Source organism: Pipistrellus kuhlii, unplaced genomic scaffold (genome assembly GCF_014108245.1).
Source record: "Pipistrellus kuhlii isolate mPipKuh1 unplaced genomic scaffold, mPipKuh1.p scaffold_m20_p_1, whole genome shotgun sequence".
Lineage (NCBI taxonomy): Eukaryota > Metazoa > Chordata > Mammalia > Chiroptera > Vespertilionidae > Pipistrellus > Pipistrellus kuhlii.
This window is the reverse complement of record NW_023425404.1, coordinates 43,823,893-43,845,536: the sequence shown is the minus strand read 5'-3', so window position 1 is coordinate 43,845,536 and position 21,644 is coordinate 43,823,893. Positions and strand designations below refer to the sequence as shown.

Here is a 21,644-nt window from a genome sequence, read left to right as displayed (position 1 = left end):
AGAACATCTTAGCAATAGGGACTGAGAACTAGCATCTGTCAAAAGGTCAGATGGGGGAAGGAGTGTGTTTCTTCAGTGCAGAGTTTCAGATGGGAAAGATGAAAAGGCTCTGAAGATGGGTGGTGATGGCTGCACAACAATATAAATGCACTTTATGCACAGAGCTGGTCACTGGTTAAGCCCTGGCCGGGTGGCTCAGCTGGTTGGAATATTAGTCCATGCACCGAAAAGCCCAGGATTTGATTACTGGTCAGGGCACATACCTAGGTTTTGGGTTGGATCCCTGATCGAGGCGCATATGGGAGGCAAACCAATCAATGTTTCTTTCTCACATCAATGTTTCTCACCCTCTCTGTGAAATTAATAAAAACAATCAAATAAACAGCAAAGCTCCACATATCCTCAGTAAGGATAAAAATAATGGTTAAATGTTATAATTTTTGTTATGCATATTTTACCACAATAAAAAAAGTATTTCATGAAACACATCTTAGATTTGAGCGCCCACTGGACATGTTAACTTATCCACTTATCTCCATTTTAAAAATTATCCTTAAGTCAGGTATCAGAAAGCAAAGTATTTAGAACACTTTCTCTTAGCTCTGCACAGAAACACCTGAGTTAAAACTAAGAATAACGTTCATTGTTTTTCTGACTCAGAAGGAGGATTATGCAACATAATCACTGAGTCATTACGTAGGACTTCCTGCTCCAGTACATGATTTTTCTGTCTTTTCCAAGCCTTTTCTTTCTGATTAGTGTCTGTGTGTTGCTTCTCCATGGAATCAGGCACAGGTTACAAGGAAAATTATGGGCGATTTGAAGAAAAATGGTAAGAAAAGTTCAAAGAAAAACTTTATTTCATCAACTATCTTCTTATATGAATGAGCCATGTATTATTTAACCTATTTAATACCTATCTTAACTATAGCATCATATTCCCTGTATATGATGGACTCCATTAAGTATTTTAAATTTACTTCTAAGTAAGACCTTAAAGCAGACTATTTCTATCTATAAAGAAACAATTTTCTCCACAATTAAATGCAATTAAATCAAATTAATTTTGATTACTGTTTATTCTGAGCCCTGTTTTGAAAGAAGCATATAGACAATCTGTAAGAAAAAACATTTCCCACTGTGGTACATTTCCACAGTGGAAGGTAGCCATTAAGACAGCAAAGTGTTCACACCTTCCTCAAGGCTGAGGGAGAAAAAGTCCCTACATGAAAGTTATGTCATTATACCCATTATGAGAATTTTGTTAAACATGACTGACCTTTAATACTTTTTTGATGCTGTTAATTGTGGATGTTAGCAGCGACCTTACTTTCTGATCATCATTCAGGTAGTCGGCATGTCGAACACACATAAACAGGATATACGCTGGTAACCCTGGGATCAAGTTGACTGCCACACCACGTGGCTTTAGTTCTAAAAAAAGAAGAGAGAGAAAACAATCTTACCGAACACTGACAGCCTTCATGAGAAGCCCTTTGAGAGACAATGAAAGCATAGTTCTCATGTGAGAGTCCAATCGTTCAGGGTAAATAGGTCACATAAAAAGCATATTTTAATAGCTCAGAAAGAGAAGTTCTTGAGGGTGGGAACATGGTGAATTTTAGTTGTCTCTGCCAAGACAACTCCCAAATCTCTATCTTCTGCCCTGACTTTTCCCTTGAATTCCAGTCTCTTGGATCAACTGCCTTCTTGGCATCTCAGCTCAGACATGTCAGACTGAGCCCATCCAAACCAAACTCCATTCCTGGAATACCTGCTCTTCTAGGAGTTGTCCCACACTCAATAAATTGCAGTTCCAGCCTTTGTTTCTCAGGTTATAGACCTGTCATCACCTTTGATGTTTTTTTCTCACACTACACACCTAATGCATCACCAAATCCTGTTGGCTTTACCTACAAAGCACTTCCAGAATCCAGCTACAACTGCCCTGGTCTAGGTCCCCACCATCTCCTCCTGTATTGTGGTCTCTGATCTATCCCTAGCTCCCCAGTGGAACATTTTCACCTGACAACCAGAATAATTCTATAGGAAAATGTCAGTCAGAGCATGTTACTCATTTTTTGTTTAAATATACTTTATCACTTTTTTTACAGAGAGGAAGGGAGAAGGATAGAGAGTTAGAAGCATTGGTCAACTGCCTCCCACTCCCTCACCCCCCATGGGGATGTGCCCGCAACCAAAGTACATGCCCTTGACCGGAATCGAACCTGGGACCTTCAGTCCACACTGAATGATCTATCCAGTGAGCCATCCGGCCAGGGCCAATGCTTTATCCAGTGAGCCATCCAGCCAGGGCTAATCATGTCACTCTTGTATGAAAGTCTTCCAAGTAGCTTCTCATCTCATTCATTTAAAAACGAAATGCTCAGCATGTTCTCTGTGCTCAGGTCTGATCCCCAACCCCAGGTCACAATGCTCCAGTAAAATGGGTCTCCTTACAGTTGGCTGAATGTGCCAGGCATGCCCCCACCCCAGGGCTTATGTGCCAACTATTTTCTGCCTGGAATGTTCTTCCTCAGATATCATCAGCATGAACTGCTTCCTTACTTCCTCAGTCTCTGTCCAAAGATCACCTTGTCAAAGAGGCCTTTCCTAACAGTTTTATATAAATTAGTACACCTGCCTTCACTCTTCATCCTTTTTACTCCATTATATATTTATTTTTTCTATTCTCTCTTTTAGTATTGATTGATTTTAGAGAGAGAAAAAAAAGAGAGAGGAGTGAGACAGAGACAAAAAGAAAGACAGACAGACAGACAGACAGAAAGAAAGAAAGAAAGAAAGAAAGAAAGAAAGAAAGAGAAAGAAAGAGAGAAAGAGAGAAACACCAATTTGTGTTGCTCCACTTATTTATGCATTCACTAGTTTATTTTTGTAGGTACCCTGACTGGAGATGGAACTCACAACCTTGGCATATCAGGACAACATTCTAACCAACTGAGCAACCCAGCTAGGGCTTTTCTCTATCTTCTCTTGCACTGGAATATAAGTTATATGAGAATAGGGACTCTTCTCTCTCTGTTACCCAGCACAGAAAATGTGTGGCACTTGGTAACAGCATCCTAAATGTTTATTGAACTGATTAATCTTTGCTTAAACTCTATGTTTAAAAATCAGTGGCTCCTTAACATTTTTGGTAAATGAAGATCAAGTTGAAACTTTAGCACCTCTGCACCTAAATATAGTACTAAGTTTAATGCCAAGAACCTTAGGAACTTTAAATCAGGTGTGACTGCCAATCCCACTGCTGTCACCTGGCACCTGGGGGAGGAAGGCTATTCCAAGGCAGAGAGGTGTTCAGCATCCAGTTCAGAGCTGTGCATACTCCCTAACCATTTCCCACCCTCCCCTAAAAAGTATTCCTCAGAGCAATCTCCAAGACCTCAGGCTGCTCTGAAATGCTTCTTCCACACCCATTTCATTTGTCCGCCCTCTCCTTCCATTGCTAAAATATTTTCCTTAATTCTTTTGTGTGTGTATTTTTCCTCTATTACTGAGCTGTTGTTGTTGATATAGTTAGTCATACACTTTGTAGGGAAGCAAGGAAAACAGAAATTCAGGAATGCAAATGGCCTAGAGCAGTGTGATCAATTCCTTGAAAGATTTTTAAAAATACTAGACATGGCTAGGCTCTTCCCTCTGGATTGTAATGTGATCAAATCTGTGGTGGGGACCTTACAACAATACTTTTCAAAAGCTTCCAGGTTGGTCTAACCCATTGGTCAGCAAACTCATTAGTCAACAGAGCTAAATATCAACAGTACAATGATTGAAATTTCTTTTGAGAGCCAAATTTTTCAAACTTAAACTTCTAACACCACTCCTTCAAAATAGACTCTCATAGTCCGTGGTATTTTGTGGAAGAGCCACACTCAAGGGGCCAAAGAGTTGCATGTGGCTTACGAGCTGCAGTTTGCTGATCACAGGTCTAACCAGAGCTGAGAAGGCCTGGCCTCCAGGGATCTGTATGGGTGGACCTGCTTCCTAGGCAAGCGTCCCTGCTATTTGACTGATAATGCATGGTGGCCAGGATACTTCTGCAGCATCAAATGCACAGTATGTAATGAGGGCTAAAGAAACTAGTGTTGCCGAAACCAGTTTGGCTCAGTGGTAGAGCGTCAGTCTGCAGACTGAAAGGTCCCAGGTTCGATTCTGGTCAAAGGCATGTACATTGGTTGCGGGCACATCCCCAGCAGGAAGCAGCTGGTTGATGTCTCTCTCTCATCAACATTTCTAGCTCTCTATCCCTCTCCCTTCCTTTCTGTGGAAAATCAAATATATATATATATATATATATATAGAAACTGGTGTTGAATATTTCAAAAATCAGTGACTAGTCTTTCCCACCACTGACATGTGTACCAAAAAGACCTTTTAACCCAGGCACAAAATACTTGCATGTTTGAGATCTCTTTCTTTATTTCTCCTCTCTCCTCCCTCCTTCCTCTCCCACCCTCTCCCCCCTCTATTTTCTCTTTTGTTTCTGTGAGGGTGGCCAGAAGAGGGCTGTTGGCAAGCCAGCCAGAGAGGCCTCACCAGGAACCACACTAACTGGCACCTTGATCCTAGCCTGCAGAACTGAGATAACAGAAGAAAGAAAAGACTTGCCCAGAATCAGGTTCTTAACAAGTTTTTGCTCATCTTCCTTCTTGTATTCCAGCATTCCTTGGAAATCCTTTTCTTTCCTGGGAATGTTGACTGGACGAATGGGCTCGTCAATGATCTGTCCTGGGGATATGTTCTCCATCTGGCCCACTTCATGAGAAACAAAAAGGAGAAGAAAAGGTTTTCCAGGGAGAAAAGATGAGAAGGTTCCATGTTCCTATAATTTTAAATGATAAATTCTATAACAACAAAAAACATATTTGCCACTTAATTGTCCCCTTTTTATTTTATTATTTTTCCCCCAAGCAAATATATTTATTTAATTATAATTTTTATTTTTTATTGTTTAAGGTACTTCATGTGTCCATATCCCCTATTGGCCCCCACTCCACCCCCCTCTTTAATTACCTTTTCTGCTAAAATTGGCTGTAAGTGGCAAAATTGTATGGTGATGTCACTGACAGCCACCAGTGCTGGGCTACTATTAACGTCAGAGAACCTTAATTGATTCAAAAGCATTTTTTTTTTGGGGGGGGGAGTAATAAATTTAGTTTATAATAAGATTAGATGTTCCCAAAGTTAGTGGTTTAACTTCTTGGTTAATGAATTATTAATCATAAATAGTTAAATATATTTAGACTTTAAATATTCTACAAAGAGGAAGAAAAACTAGAAGATTCCCCTCACTTTCAGCTCTATGAATCTAGTCATTAAAGAAAAAGAACACTTATTTTAAATGTAACGTTGCAATCAGTTCAAACCAATGAGAGAGCTGGTAGGAGAGTGTGTCTTCACACTAGTTGATGTGAAATGTTTCATTTTTCACAGAGGCTTCCCAAGACAAAGACCGAACTTGCTGCCACTATCCCTCATTCCCAAAGAGATAATGAGCAGATAAAACCACCTCTATTTAATGTAATTTCCTAAATACTATTCAATTTTTGTTTGTTTCTAGTAAACATGAAGTTGCATCCATTAAAGCACAGCTACTGGTTTACCCGTTCAGAGGTTAAAAATGGTCACTACTGTCAGTAACAGCTGCTGGAGAAGAATAATGCTAAGGATTCAAAAAGTCTCCTCAGAACTAAGACTAAATGGGAAGTGGAAGAGAAGGTATGGGGACACAGGAGTTAGAGTTCTGTGATGTTTGTGCAGACTCATGCTAGTGAGCAGGTTGTGTTACCTATAGGAAGGGGGCAGTTGAACCTGTTCAGGTGAAGATTCAGCTGAGTTCAGAGACCTGCAAACAGATGCAGATCAGAGGCATCGGAAAGGTTAGTGCTGCAGACTGCACAAGGTATAAGCGTGCTCTCCTGTCACTCTGGGACCGTGGTTGGCAAACTGTGGCTCACAAGCCACATGCGGCTCTTTGAGTGTGGCTCTTCCACAAAATACCATGGCCTGGGCGAGTCTATTTTGAAGAAGTGGCATTAGAAGTTTAAGTTTGAAAAATTTGGCTCTCAAAAGAAATTTCAATCATTGTACTGTTGATATTGGCTCTATTGACTAATGAGTTTGCCGACCACTGCTCTGGGGCAATTCTGTGTTGGGTCTGGGAAGCCAGTTCCACAGGAAGAGGCTACGGGAGAGAATACCAACAGCTGTCAGAGCTCCTGCTGCAGCACCAAGACTAGCAGCACTGAAGATGGCCACGGCCATCAGCACTATATATCTAAGGAGTGGCCACACTGTGGTTGGACAAATCAGGGCTGTGGCATCTAGTGCTTCATGTGCATGGTGCAGTCTGGAAACCAAGCTAACTGTGAAATGTGTGCCTCCACATAGAGATAGAAGATTCAAACTATTCAATTTTACAAAATTATTCCTGGAGTCAGTTTAAACACAACAGCACCAGGATTTCGAAATCTGCACGAAGTGGCCTTCGCAGCTCACATACATGCTACATGTACAATACAAAAGAATAAAATCTCTGCTATCTATATTACTAGTCACTTTTGGCCAAAGAAATAATCCTAAGGGAAACTGGGAGGAAATAGATTCAGCATATTAAGTTCATCAATAAATGTACATATTTGGACTCCGTATGATGTAAAAAGAACGCTTTAAATCTACTTATTTAATCACACCTATGGTGCCATTGACTATGAAATACCATTATCTACCTAATGAAAGAGTAACAAGCTAATTGACCATACCTTCGTGATGCCAACCAGCAAATTAACCCAACAAAGATGGCGGGTTAATTTCTATACAAAGACACTGAGTGGCCAGGGGTGGGGCAGGACACTTGTGTCGTCACCATGATGACGGCACAGGCATTCTGCACCATCCCACTGCTCTGGGTCTCTGGGCAGTGTGGGAAGGTGGAAAGGCGGCTCCAGGCCGGAGTGAAGGCAGTGCCAGCAGCTAGAGCACATGTGTCAAACACAAGGCCCGCGGGCCAAATCCATCCCGCCAGGCTTTGCAATGTGGCCCGCACCTCGCTGTCATCACTGCACTCCGCTGCGTTTCCATCACAATGACAGTTTATGACTGTTCAGTAAACCATTCGGCCCGCGATTTAGGCTGGATTTTAGATTTTGGCCCCTTCTCTGATTGAGTTCGACACCCCTAAGCTAGAGGAAGGAAGACCCATTCTTGCACAAACCTTCGTGCATTGGGCCTCTAATTTTATATAACACTAAAGGAGGAAAACGCTGCAATTAAACTATAACCCATCAACAGTTATAAGACATATCCTGACTTCAGAGATGTTAAAATGTCAAAAAAGTGTGCACTTCAGAATTTATGAAATATGTTTTAAAAGGAAGTTTCACTTTCCTTTTGTAAAATCTCTAACCAAGCTATTTTTGGTTCTGTATAAAATGTCAAAGACAGCCGAAACCGGTTTGGCTCAGGGGATAGAGTGTCGGTCTGCAGACTGAAGGATCCCGGGTTTGATTCCGGTGAAGGGCATGCACATTGGTTGCGGGCACATCCCCAGTAGGCGGTGTGCAGGAGGCAGCTGGTTGGTGATTCTCTCTCATTGATGTTTCTAGCTCTCTGTCCCTCTCCCTTCCTCTCTGTGAAAAAATCAATAAAATATATTGATTAGAGCAGTTGGTTAGAGCATCATCCTGATACACCAAGATTATGGGTTCGATCCCCCATCAAGGCATATATAAGAATCAACCAATGAATGCATAAATAAATGAAATAACAAATTTATGTGTGTGTTTTCTCACTCCCTTTCTCTAAAACCAATCAATTTAAAAAAAAAAACTTAAAAAATATATAGATGTCAACTCAATATAACCTTGATTCACTTAGTAAGTCACCTGCTACTAAAATAAAATGTCAACCCTTGTATAGCATCAGAAAAGCATAAAGTCTGAAAGAGAGAAGCCAGGACACCACCCCAGTTTTCAAAGATAAAAGAGAGCTTGGGGGATCATCCAGTCTAATTCACCACCTAATACGAACCTCCTTCTGGAAAGACCTGAAGAGATGCCTATCTCTATCTCACAGATTCTTTAGACTTGAGGAAAAACATTCCTGAACCTGTTTTGTCCTGGAAAAGGAAAGAACACTAGAATTTTTTGTTGTTGATGTTGTTAATCCTCACCTGAGGATATTTTTCCATTGATTTTTTAGAGAGAGGAAGCGAGAGGGGAGCGACAGAGAGAGAGAGAGAGAGAGAGAGAGAGAGAGAGAGAGAGAGAGGTGAAAGAGACACAACCTCGCGTACCCTGACCAGGGGCAGAGATCGAGCCTGCAACCTAGGTACCTGCCCTTGACCAGAACTGAACCAGGGACCCTTAGGTCTGCCAGCCAATGCTCTATGCATTGAGCCAAACAGGCTAGGGCTAGAATTTTAATTTATTTTTCCTCACTTTGGTACCAGGAAGAGCTTGGACACAGTTTAATTGAGGCAATCAAATTCCTATAAATAGAGAGAGTCCATTAGAAAATATGACACAAATGCCAAAACTGGTTTGGCTCAGGGGATAGAGGGTCGACCTGCAAACTCAAGGGTCCCAGGTTCTATTCCAGCCAAGGGCACATACCTTGGTTGCGGGAATATCCCCAGTAGGGGGCATGCAGGAGGTAGCTGATCTATGTTTCTCTCTCATTGATGTTTCTAACTTTCTATCCCTCTCTCTTCCTCTCTGTAAAAAAAACAACAACAAACCAATAAAATATATTTAAAAAGAAGAAGAAGAAGAAGGAGAAGAAGAAGAAGGAGAAGAAGGAGAAGAAGGAAAAGGAGAAGAAGGAGAAGAAGGAGGAGAAGGAGGAGGAGAAGGAGGAGGAGAAGAAGAAGAAGAAGAAGGAGGAGGAGGAGGAGGAGGAGGAGGAGGAGGAGGAGGAGGAGGAGGAGGAGAAGAAGGAGAAGAAGAGGAAGAAGGAGGAAGAAGAAGGAGGAGGAGGAGAAAATATGACACAAAGGAAAGAAGTCAGTGGTTCTCAGAAGACTTGGGTTCTAGTCCTAGTTTGGCCACTAATTGGATGAAACTTTAAAAGTCAGTTATGGTTTCTGGGCTTCAATTTTTTTCCTCCTATAATATGATTAACCAATTTCTAGAATTTTTTAAGGTCTAAATTCCTTGACTCCTTGAAAACTGAAATGGAATACCCACTCCTGGATTAAAATATAACACAATGCAGATCAAATTTTGAAACACTTGCCATTTATCTATGTAATTTCTGCTAAAATTATATATGCTGATGTTTTAAAAAAGTTTTCATTGGCTTCTACAAAAGTCTCCATAATTAAATGTTACTCATAGAAGGAGGCAAGAACCTATTTTAAACAAGAAGAACTTAAGTATATTTAATATACATTTTTAAAAATATACAAAGATTTCTATGCATTAGAAGGTGCTTTGCTGCACAAGGTTGCCAGTATTTTCTGTATAATGGGGGTAGGGACAGGAAAAATGTTCGAGGAGTCTGTCACCTTTATTCTCTAATTCTGGGAGGCGGGGGAATTCTGCTCTCCACAAGGGCCCAGATCAAATTGATTGATTTCATTTTATTCTTTAGACTTGCATCAGTTATTCAACTTCTCTTAAGGATATCTTAACGGTCTTTTTGTTTAATCTGTGAATTGCCTCCTCAGGTGCTACGTGCAGATTTAAGAACATAGTTGGCAGGAAAGTTTAACTGACCAGAGATTTCTGATTGATAATGGCTTCAACTTGCTGGCATCTTAAAATATTCTAATCTATCTCTTTAATTAAAAAGATACATATCAAAGAAATCTTATTAAGAACTTAAAATAACAAGTAAAACCATTAGGAGTTTTAAAAAATAATCTCACAAATTGATACCTTGAAATCAGTTTCTTTCAAGCAAGTACTCTGCAATCTAATTATCATCTCATGATATAATTAATGCAGAGTTAAGTGCAGAAATGTTCTGTGAATAAAGGTTTTCAAAGTTCTGCCAACAGACATTTTATTTTTTTAATCTTCATCAGAGGATATTTTTTCAATTGGTTTTTAGAGAGAGTAGGATAGGGAAAGACAGAGAGAGAAATATTGATGTGAGTGAAACACATCAATTAGTTGCCTCCTGCACATGCCTGGACCAGTGCTGGGGCCAAGGAGAAGAATGCAACTGAGGTTATATGCCCCTGACCAGGATTGAACCCAGGACCCTTTGGTCTGTAGGCTTGACACTCTATCCACTGACCCAAACCAGCTAGGGCCTATAGACATTTTAGCCCATGTGACTGATTTGGAGATTCAAAACTTTATTCCGATATGTAAAATCTGAATCAATAATGCTATAAGGATTATATATAAAATATAACAGCCAAGTAATCTGATTTCTAAGTAAATCTTTCAGCATTTATATATCCAAGGACATAAAAAGTAAATATCTTCAAAGGAAATACCTACATTGCCATTCTAAATATTTCTGAAACTTATTCAGCAAACATTTATGGAATGATTAAGATGGGCCAAATATTATGCAAGGTATTGTGAAAAGAAGGGGAAGAGGTGATCCCTTGCTCAGGAAGCTCATAGGCCACTGAGAAAGCCAGTAATTCAAAGAGAAAAATGGCTAAAAATATGACAGTGAAAACCATAAAAGTGAGTTCAACTGTGATACATAGAGTGGGAACCATAAGGTCTGTCTGGGGATTAGGAAAGCATGCTCTTAAGGATGTGTTTAAAATACCTTCTAGTTCACCAATTTTTTTAGCAAATACTTTTAGTTGCTTTTTCAGTTTTCGGACAGTCTTATCTTGTTTTTCAAGTTGTTCCATCAAATCCTAAAGGTGAAAATGAGAAATACAACAGAATGATCAAAATAGGCCTTCTAAAATGCACAGAAGGAAAGCAGACACAAAATGATAGAAACAGCACTGTTAGTTTCACATAAAAGCTCCAGAAAAGCTCACTGGTGGAGCCACCACCTGGCTGAAACTGGCAGGCATGGGAAATGGCAGCTATAATACAAGCCGAATGTTATAATACATGATGCAGTACAATCCTTTACAGCGTGACGGACAGCAGGCTCACTGGGGAGTCTTTTCCAATAGACTCCACGTGGGCAAAACAAATGCTTGTAAAATGTACCACTATTCCATTGCAATGCCTTCTTTTAAAGGGGGAAGAGGCAAAATAATTTTTGATGAATGCACAAAATGTGTTGTGGAGAGTTTTAAGGGCAGTTGAACTTGGGTAGGAGCTTTTTGACTTTTGACTTCCATCACACTGCAAGCCTAGAGTCAGTAACAAACCAAACACGATAATGGACGCAGGACGCAGGACACTGGTAGAGGTGACACCACTCGCTGACAGACAGCTGTGGGGAGAAACAGGTTTCATCAGAGTTTTTGCAGAGATTTCCTGGGAGGAGCAAGCAGCCCCTTGGTTGCAGAGAGCTATAAGTAGGGCAGAAAGCAACAGAAAAGCGCTCTTGAGTTTACATACAATCATCCGTTTGTAAAGTGAAATCCGATATGATTGATACTTCTTAGGGTCATCTGCATATAATTCCTCAAAATACTGAAAAAACAGGCATAATGGATATTTGTTGTTCTCTGTGCTACTTCCCTCAGCAAAATCAATTTTTAAAATATTTTAAGTTAAATAATGAAACTGAATCTACTGAAAAGGCTCTGATTTGTCTTCTGCCATTGCCCTCTGACCTTTCTGGTACAGACAATTCGAGCTTTATGCTGTGACATACACTGTCACATGCTCAGAGGAAACAGGCCACAGCCAGGATGCCATTGGTTAGTAGGGGAACAAAGTGGTGCTCGAGTCCCCGGGTAAGGCTGCTATAATTTCACTCCTTAGACCTGCTCACAAGGTTGCTGCACTTTTTGTTGCCAGCAGTTGTGGCAAGAGTAGGGCAGGCAAACAGAATTAATGGCAATATGGGCGCTGTTGTTTGAAGGTGGAAAAGGCCGGCAAGCAGCTGTGTGCCTTCCTTCCTTGAAAGGCAGCATGGGAGGCCTGGGAGGCACGTTCACTAGAGAAGGAGGAAACCTTCTGTTTGTGTTGGGGCAGGTGTGCGGGCGGGTTAGTCAGGGCAGCATTCCAAGGCCTACACCTCGGTTCCCAGCTGTTTTAATATTCTGCTCACGCTTCTTAAAGAAATGCACAATTAACATTGACAAACTTCAATGACTGAAAAAGTGCATCACTCCCTGTACTTAGGTTTGAATCCAATCTCCAGTCAGTGGGGCAGGAGAAGCGGCTGAGCTGCAAAGGATTTTCCTAAACTGCAGACAAGATCATTAACTAGACTACCAACTTAGAATTTGGGGCTTAGTTTACTTTTGTATTAGTTACGCAAAATTATCAAGAAAAAGAACACTACCGACAAGGCTGCAAGGGAAATGCTTAATCAGCTTGATGAAAAAACTGGAAATCTGCACCCAGAAGCATCTTTACTTCACGGTTTCACCTCATACTTGAAGATAATCATTTATAAGCAGATAATTTATACACTGATCAGTCATATTATATGATTTAGTATATTATCAATTCTTAGGCATTTAAGCATTGTTAGTTAAACTTAAGCAACAATACACTTGAAAGTAATAAAAAGACATTTGAGTCTATGATCTGGAAGATTCCCCCCCAGAAATCAGTGATATTTCAGTCCCTTTGGAGAGTCCAAACACTGCCCTCAGCCTTCGCCCCGATTCCCACAATAAAGCCTCCCACATGTGTCCTCTGTCCTCGAGGGCACAAATGGGCTCTGAAAAGAACACCTTTGTGTTTTGCTTTCATCAATATAAAAGACAGTTGGACAGATGACACTAGAAAACTATTTGTAATAGAAAATGATCACTAATGGAATAATGGAGGGATAATTCAGATTAAATCTTCAGAGAAAAATCCAAATTATTTATTATAGATTAAAATCCTGAATTAAATAAAAAAGACAAAACACAACCAGCTTTAAAGAGCTGTTCTCAAAACCAGGCTGATACTAAAATCTAGATTTTTATATAGACACATGGAATCATTACTTTTCAATGACCTCTCATTTAATAAACATATTATCAAATTTAAGTAGATTTTAAAAAATCTATAAGTAATAAAAGCTATTTTGTGATAGAGAAAGAAATATTCTAGAAAATATTTTCTATAAAATAAAGGAAGAGAAAAAGTAAAGAAAAAAACTTGTGCCACTGTTCAGAATCTGAGAAAGGAAAAAAACAAAAAACAAACACCCTCTCCTCATTTCATTGCACACTGCTCTCTCTCCTCTATGACCTGGGAGCTCCATCCAATGTCAACCAAAAGTTCCATTTGGTTCTGCCAACTGCCTTGCAGACGATAGCTCTCACCCCCACTCGTCTGCTAGAGATGGAGGCTGGGGTGGCCTCAGTGGCTATTTGGGAACCACAGTTGAACAGACGTGGGCCCCAGTCTCTGTCACAACAACCACAAAACCAAGGGCAGAGAACGGCAGAGGTTCTGCAGCAAAGTGGAAAAGAGGCCACGTGAGTTCTCAAGGATCTCAAGAGCCCAGCATGCAGCTGGTGGATACCTTCCAGACCCTCCAAGTGGGTCTGAGAGAGCTCCTGTGAGAAACACGACCTGCGCACATGCCTTTTCCATTTCTGCCAACAGAGTCCTATTTTCCTCATTCCATCTCTGCTGGGGCACCCTGCAGAGCCAGGCCCTTACCAAGTTTTCGTTGGTCAGCCGGGTGATCTCGTGCTGCAGGCTGGCCTCGATGCGGGCCTCGGGGGGCAGCTGCAGGTTCTGGGCCAGCAGCTGCTGCTGCCGGTTGTTCTCTTCCTTCAGGCTCTGGATCTCCCCACGGAGGGCTTCGGCCTCGTTCTCATAGCTCCTCTTCTGTGACTGGAGCTGGGATTCCAGGAGCCTGCGGAGAAACCACAGGGGAAGGAAAGGGTGATGCACCAGAGTCCCTGCCTGGTGGGGCGAGGCTTCGTGCTCACTAGCGAAGGCAGGAAAAGCGAGGGCTCGAGTGTCTGCGCAACTTCTGACTTTAAAGCCAGGAAACTCGGGCCAGAACTGGACATGTTTGTGTCTTTCTGAACTGTGGGCCCTGCTACGAATATAAAGTTCTAAAGGCCCTGAGAAGCAAGGGAGTTTTAGCTCTTTTGAGAGTTCACAGGAATGATGACTAAAATAACCAATTAAAAGACAGCTTCACTCTGGCTGATTACAAACAAGCTTTCAAATTGGCAAAGACAGTATCTTTGCCACAAAATAACTGCATTATGGATCCAAGATTATAAACAATTGATCTAATTCATATGACTTCAAGAATGTCAGCATTACTAACTTCAGGCAGAGGGTGTAACCAGGGTCCCCTTTTTGCTTTCTACTCTTATCTGTGATGAAAGGAATAGCTGAATGCTTCTATGAAATATATAAAGATTTACCAAATCCAGACAGGTAGTTCTAAAATTTTATATACAAATATTTTAAATCTGTCATCTTCTTTCTCCCCATAAACTTCCCTATCAATAAGAGAATCCTAACAAGACATGGTTTTAGAACGTAAGTATTAACAGGACCAACAACATGGTTGTTGCTTCTCTGAGCAAACACTCAGCAGTGAGCACAGCAGACAGAAATAGCACCCCCCCCCTTTACCATGCACCCCATATTCACCCCCTTTCTAAACACAAATCAAAGTTACAGTTAGTAATTAATTAACATGAAGAAAGAAAGTTTGTTCTTTTATTTTAATCCCTTTGGTTACCAACTGCTGGGCAAGACTTATTGATGCCGTTGCAAGCAAACTGTTAACAGTAGATTAAAAATATTTTAGTGAGTATAAAATTTCAAGAGGATTTGAACCAATAACACCACAAAGTTAATGACAATGGTTTATGGTTAGGACAAACAAAGCAGGAAAGCAGAAGCCCCTTGAACAAACAGCATATTAGGTATTTTTCAAGCTTAAACATTAAAATAGTATTTTTATGAGATTTTTAGGACACAAACATCACTAAAGCAGGGGAGTATCTGTGTTAGAAAGGTGCTGCTGATTCAATTTTATTTGCTTCCCCCTAAACACATTTAACATGTTGAGTCTGGGTAATTATTTTGAACTGCAGCAATGCAGGAAATCCTCCTGATTTGCTGTTTCACAAATTGGAACCTCACAGTAACCACACAAAATGCCAAGTAAGGCACTTAATACTGCCAATAAGCAGCATGGAACAATATATTGGAATGCAGCCACAAAACCATTGGCATATTTATCCTTTAGATTGATCTTTATTCCAAACAAGAAACTACTAAGTATTAGGTATTAATATCTCCCACAGTAGTTTGAGCTCTAGTTGAAAGGTTTCTTGTTTTGTTTTTTCCCCAACTCCTAGTGAGATATTCACAAATGTTAGTGTCTGAAGGGCAGTCTAGATAGCATCTTTCACTTATGGGAAGCAACTCTTATTCATCATCAATCTATTTCAGCTTTAACAGCATCCCTTACTAAAGGTTTTAGGAAGGTATTTGGTTGAATGCTCTGTTTTACTAAAATTTACTTAGGAAGACAATGTACAAGAAACATAAAATTTGAAGTCAGGAAGCCACTGTTAGTAAGAAGAACAATAAATGAATAACATTGCATTGAGGACACAAATATAACCTGTTGGCTTGTTTTAACCCTTCATAAACCAGCCACAGCTCTCCATCCTCATTCAACTCATGGTAATCCATAGCAGACGACCTTCCATGCAAAGGAACAATGCAAAACACAAAGGATACAGGGTGGGAATGAGATGATGATGTCAACAGCACCACATGACATTTCATACTGTTTTTGTTAATTACAGATAACTTAAGACATTATCACAAAAAATATTTCTGGTTAATTTTTTAAAAAAAATGTGTAACATCTAATTGGGTGAAAGTAAAACAAATGAATCAAGGATCTACAGTGATTTTTCCTGTAAAATAAGAAATTATTCAAAAGGTGAGAGAGAAAAAAAAAAAGGTGAGAGAAGTCCTGCTTTTAGCATTTTATTCAGCTAGCAGAATGATCTTATTGTCACTTATTATATTCAAGACTAACCACAACAGTCACACATCTATAATATGAAAACTGCAGCTATTGTCTTCATGTAGCAATCTTCATAATCCATTTCAAAATGAAATTTTAAGTTTTATGGATAGAAACTTGTTTTGACGTAATAAAATATCATTTCCTAGTTTTAAAAAACTCTTATAGGAGTAACTTATAAATAAGAATATGTTCAAAGTTTGCAGCTTTTATGACACAACTTTTAAAAGACTTTTTTCTTTGTCTCAAAATTAATTTTAAGGCCTAAGGAAACTGTTTTTATATTAGTGATGTGACACATTTTATTAAAAGTGTGTATACTAAGTAATAGCTATTAATAAATAATAAATAATAACGGCATGCTTGATTACAGGATTTCTTCTATCTAGGCTATCAAAATGATATACATGAGTGTTTGCTAAGAGTCAGGTATTGTCTATAACTCCCGCATATATTATTTCACTAAGTTCTCCCAGTCACCCAATAAACATCTTTGCCACGTTGAGGAGGAAGTAAGGTGCCTAAGGAGGCTATGCAGCTGGAAAGCAGTAGCTTCAGGGCTATCAGGTGCAAGTCCAAGATCTCAGTTCTCCAAGACTTCTGTGTTGATACGGTGTTTATATAAAACAAATTCCAGAGCATGTTCTATTTCCACCTACCATCTCTCCCTGAAGAGTTGATCTATTCGCATGGTTTCAATTGTATATATTATATGCTGATGACATCAACATTTATATTTCAGCCCATATATCTCTCCTGCTTTAGATCTATATTTTCAAATGCCTAATGGATTTCTCTCCTTCGATGTCTTCCTAGCTCCTTAAATTCAATATCTGTAAATCTACCAATCTTCTGCACCCCATACTTTCCTTCACCCCAGACCAGGATCACAAATGGCATCACCACATCCAACCAAGTATCCACAGCAGACACTTCAGAGTCATCCAGCATGACCCCTATTCCAATAAAACACAAGGCTTTACTGACCTCATCTTCCTATGCATCTTCAAAGTGTCCCACTTCTCTCAATGCCTAATACCACCAACTAAATCAAAGTCACCATAACCTAGCCTCCTAGCCTCTAACATAAATGCCAGGATTAGCTTTCTAAAACTCAAATCTCATTATATTTTCCTACTTAAAATCTTCCAACAGCTCCCACCATCAGTGAAGTGAAGTCCAAATTCCCTAAGCTGTCTCCCCAACAGCCCATAAACCCTGTGAAAATAAGGAGTGCATTTACCTTGCTGACTGCTAGTATTCCCAGCATGTAGCACAGGAACTGGCATTAAACAGGCATGCACTACATCTCTGGTAACTGAATAGCTCAGTGGATGAAATAACAGCGTAATCTAGCTATTTTTATACTTACACAATCTTAGATACAAGATATGTGCCATTTATATTTTACATTCATAAATTAAAATTCAAGTTTAGCCAAAATATTCCTATCAATATTTTCCACCCATTAAAGAAGATATTCTTTAGTTTGTGAAGTATTTCTATATGCCAATCGTGGTACTATGCACCAGGAGACCCAGACTGCACACTGATAATAGAATCTCCAGAACTGCCTTTCTCTGTGATCATCACTGGCCATATTCTTGAAAACACGTAATCTTTTTAGGTGCAAGTTCAATAGCACTAAGGCTCCGCAGGGAAGGGGGTGAGAAGAAGCCTGAGGGAATCCCAGAGACAGCCTTTATTTTGTTATATAAACTCAGCTACAGAAAAAGCGTCAGGAAAGTTCAGTCATTTAGAGATGGTACAAATTCTGCATTCTCAGCCAATCCACCTCAAGTTCTTAAGTGTAGAGTAACTGAGCTAAGTGCCATCTGCAATTTCATTCACATTTACAGTAAATGGGATAAAACCAATTAGGATTTTCTTAGAACAACTTAGGGGAAAAAATATGGTCTCAAATAGCAGGGTTCTGCCCTAGAAATTATGGAACCCTTAGAGAATTATATGGCTGCCTCTAATATGATTTCAGATACTCCATCATTTCCCTTCACATTAAATTTTGATTGATGGAAACTGCAGTAGCCCCTAACAGCACTCACAAATAACCAGCCTGAATGAGGAATTAAAGGAACTACCCAAGACAATCAACAATGAGCAACTGGTTTTCTCCTCAAGGCTAAGACCTTAAAGATACAGACATATATATCCCCATGATGTGAAGAACATTTCCCCTGACTCCTTTCATCAATAATGCTACCTTGTAATGAGATTTTATTGAACATATTGAAAAACTTGGATTCCCTTTGAAGGTTAGTTGATGTCTGCTAAAGCAATGTATAAATATGTTGACTTTCTGTACAAGAGGCTAAAAATCAAAGATCAACATGATTAAACCAAAATGGAATAAAAACAGTATCAACTTACCTGTTTGTTTCTTTCAAACCAATGTATGCTTGTGCTATTTCACCTTTATCTTTCATTTTTTGTACATCTTCCAAAAGTACTGTGGCATCTGTCATTGTATTCTGAAGGGGAAATGACACATTTCCACATGAACAACCAACTCACAAGCTTTGGCCCACATACAACATATTCATGTGTTTATGTGTCCACCAAAACTCTGCCCCTCCAGACTCCAGAGGCAGGGGGGCACAGGTAGTCAAGGAAAAGGGGAGCCGTCAGTCCTTCTCTTGAGAATTCTTAATGTACTGCTATGAACATGATGAGATTCCAAATATCACAGCCCTATAAATAAAATAATTGACGGGCTATGTTCTTTTACATTGTGTGTGAGTGTGTTGGGGGTGAATATCTATATTCCATTATATAGTTCTAAGGCGTTCTTGACCGGTTATGTTCTAATGCTATATATGCTATATATTTTATACATATAAATTAGGTTTCATATGTTTAATATATATATGTATATAGTATAAATATATATATTTCAAAATATATACACAGCATTAGAATAAAAACCACTGAGTATTTAGTAAAATGGGCAAAACTGTTCTTCCTACTACTTTTTGGTCAGTTATTATAATAAAACATGTTATTGTAACACTTATTATAGTATCAGTTTTAATAACACACTAAAAGTTGGACATAAATCTCATTCTTCATGAAAAACTCAGTACAAGAGATAGCATTGTACATTGAAAGAGGTAGTATTCAAATGTATGCTTTAGCAAAATGAAAAGCCTTTCTTCACATCTTTAGATATATATAAATGGGAAGAATTTAGCTCCCTATAAATACTATCTACCATCTGCTGTTATTCAATACTTTTTCCTCTGTTACAGTATCACATGGCACATAAGCTTTTGAAATAAACACCTGGAAGGTCAAAATTACTAATGATCCTCTGTAATAAAAGTCCAGTGGCCATAATGGCAGAATGAACAGAATGACTGCTCGACCAGTCACTATGAGGTACACCGATCCACCTCTTGGTGGTTCCTTTCCCTGGTCCAATCACTGCCAATGGCGAATGGGGAATTGGAGTGGGTGGCGGGGGATGCAGGTGGCACCAGGACAATGGGAAGTGGGGGTGGGGTCAGCGAGCAGGCAAATGGCTGACCTCTCTGTCCTTCCCCTGGCTGTCAGGCTCCTGTCAGGCTCCCATCACCGGATGGGGAATGGAGAACTGGGGTGGGTGGCAGCCGGGAAAGATGGCCCTGATCACAGGCTAGGCCTCGGGACCGTACCCGCACACAATTTTGTCTCCCGTGCCTCTAGTTTTATATAAAAAGAACTTTTCTGTTAGACCTTTTTACTTTCTTTTTATTTTTCCTTTGTGGTCTAATCTGTCTGAAAACTACTATAATTTCAAAATTTTGCTTCTACTCAGCTATTCTATTATCTCTCCTAAACCAAAGCAAAAATACACAATAAGAACCACTGTTTTATAGTCTCTAAAGAATAGAACCCAATAGGCCATCATATTTGTCTAAATAGTACATATCTGATCCTTTCATCCAAGTTTGCTCCAGCAAGATCTCAAAATGAAGTGGCACTCAGAGAATCCACTTCAAATACCAGGATCTTAGATAACTTGAATGCCAACTAGAGGTCTACTAACACTTGCTTTTGAATGTCAGTGTTCATTAGAAGCTTCCTTTAAAAAAAATAATCCCACTTTTCTCCTATTGCTGTTCTTTTGTGAGTTTATAAATGTATCCTTAGAGAAGACCAAATAGAATTTGATAAAAGCTATTAACAAAAGCTTAAATTTATTACATTTTAAACATATTTTTCCAGAAACACCAAATACAGCATTTCTTTAGCAATTTTAGTACACATATCATAGAAAAACTTCCTTTTTCTCTTTCTCTGAAAGGAGAAAATCTTTCTATTCCATAAAGGGCCATACACAAATTTTTAAGTTTTAAGTAATAACTCTCAAAGGCTCAGGTTCTCTAATGCTACGTGTATTCTCTGATATCTGAGGATCTCCTTATAGAATGTGGTTTTGAACTTTTCATAATTAGGTAAATTTATTGAGTTAACTAATGTAGAGGAAAGCTGGGTCTCTTTAGTGCGTTGCTGTGCTGAGCTGGGCCTCCTAGTGTGTTGCCCATCTTTCCCTCAGTTGGCCTATCTTAGCTAAAGAGTGGTGGCCGGGGCATGGGATCAGGCTTAGACTGCCAGGGTTAACAAGTCAGTACTGACTCTGCTCAGCGTGTATCCCCTGAGCCAGGGACCGGAAGTCCTGAAAGGGTTGAACCATGTAGGAAAATCCCACCCTTCCAGGTGTGCTCAGCAACTCAGGCTCCTCTTCACCCTCAGACCCACAGGTGGTAGACAGGTGAGCACGGGAGATTCTCCAAGTTAAAGGGTCCTCCCTCCCTCCACTCTGTGGATGCCCTACAACCACCACAGTGAAGCACAGAGCTGGCTGTGAATTAGAAGTCAGGGAGGCCTCTCTGTGAGCCAGACTGGAGACTACTATTATCTACGTTTTCCCATTGACATCCCAAATATAAAAATAGACTTGGTGGGCAAAAAGCATCAATTGCATATAACGAGGGATATTTGTAAACTAACATTAGGATTGAATAGTATATACTAAAAATTTTATAATTACCTTGTCATCCTGAAAATCCCAAGTTGGCAAGCACAAAAAACAAATGGAGAAAACAATAAACCCTTACTTCTATAAATAAATTCTACCACTGAGTCTCCATCATAACAAATAAGAACTGTAAAAAACAACCAAGGTTTCCCTAAAACTAACTCAATAGATAAATATTCATGAAACTGACATAAGGTGGACATTAACATTTATGTGATGGCAAGTCTTAATTCTCAGGAATAAGTGCATGAAATTCTGTTTTGTTTTGTTTTGTTTTTAAATATATTTTATATATTTTTTTAAACTGATTTTTCACAGAGAGGAAGAGAGAGGGATAGAGAGTTAGAAACATCGATGAGAGAGAATCATCGATCAGCTGCCTCTTGCACACCCCCCCACTGGGGATGTGCCCGCAACCAAGGTACATGCCCTTGCCCGGAATCAAACCCGGGACCTTTCATTCCGCAGGCCGACGCTCTATCCACTGAGCCAAACCGGTCCCGGCGAAATTCTGTATTTT

At 39.7% G+C, this 21,644-nt stretch overlaps 1 protein-coding gene across 14 annotated transcripts in view; it reads right to left on the bottom strand.

Annotated features, from left to right (window-relative positions):
• The window catches only part of MYO5A (myosin VA), a 184,418-nt gene that overhangs the window by 18,513 nt on the left and 144,261 nt on the right, over positions 1 to 21,644 (bottom strand). For 5 of the 14 annotated variants that reach the window (XM_036441618.2, XM_036441582.2, XM_036441684.2 and 2 more), the window contains 8 exons: positions 21,137 to 21,145; positions 18,475 to 18,575; positions 15,673 to 15,753; positions 13,731 to 13,929; positions 11,514 to 11,588; positions 10,756 to 10,849; positions 4,630 to 4,776; positions 1,280 to 1,434 (listed from right to left, as the gene is read on the bottom strand). In XM_036441618.2, coding sequence (XP_036297511.1) covers positions 1,280 to 1,434; positions 4,630 to 4,776; positions 10,756 to 10,849; positions 11,514 to 11,588; positions 13,731 to 13,929; positions 15,673 to 15,753; positions 18,475 to 18,575; positions 21,137 to 21,145 — 861 coding nt within the window. The remainder of the gene's footprint in view (positions 1 to 1,279; positions 1,435 to 4,629; positions 4,777 to 10,755; positions 10,850 to 11,513; positions 11,589 to 13,730; positions 13,930 to 15,672; positions 15,754 to 18,474; positions 18,576 to 21,136; positions 21,146 to 21,644) is intronic. The other 9 variants (XM_036441584.2, XM_036441662.2, XM_036441627.2 and 6 more) reach the window with 7 other exon arrangements.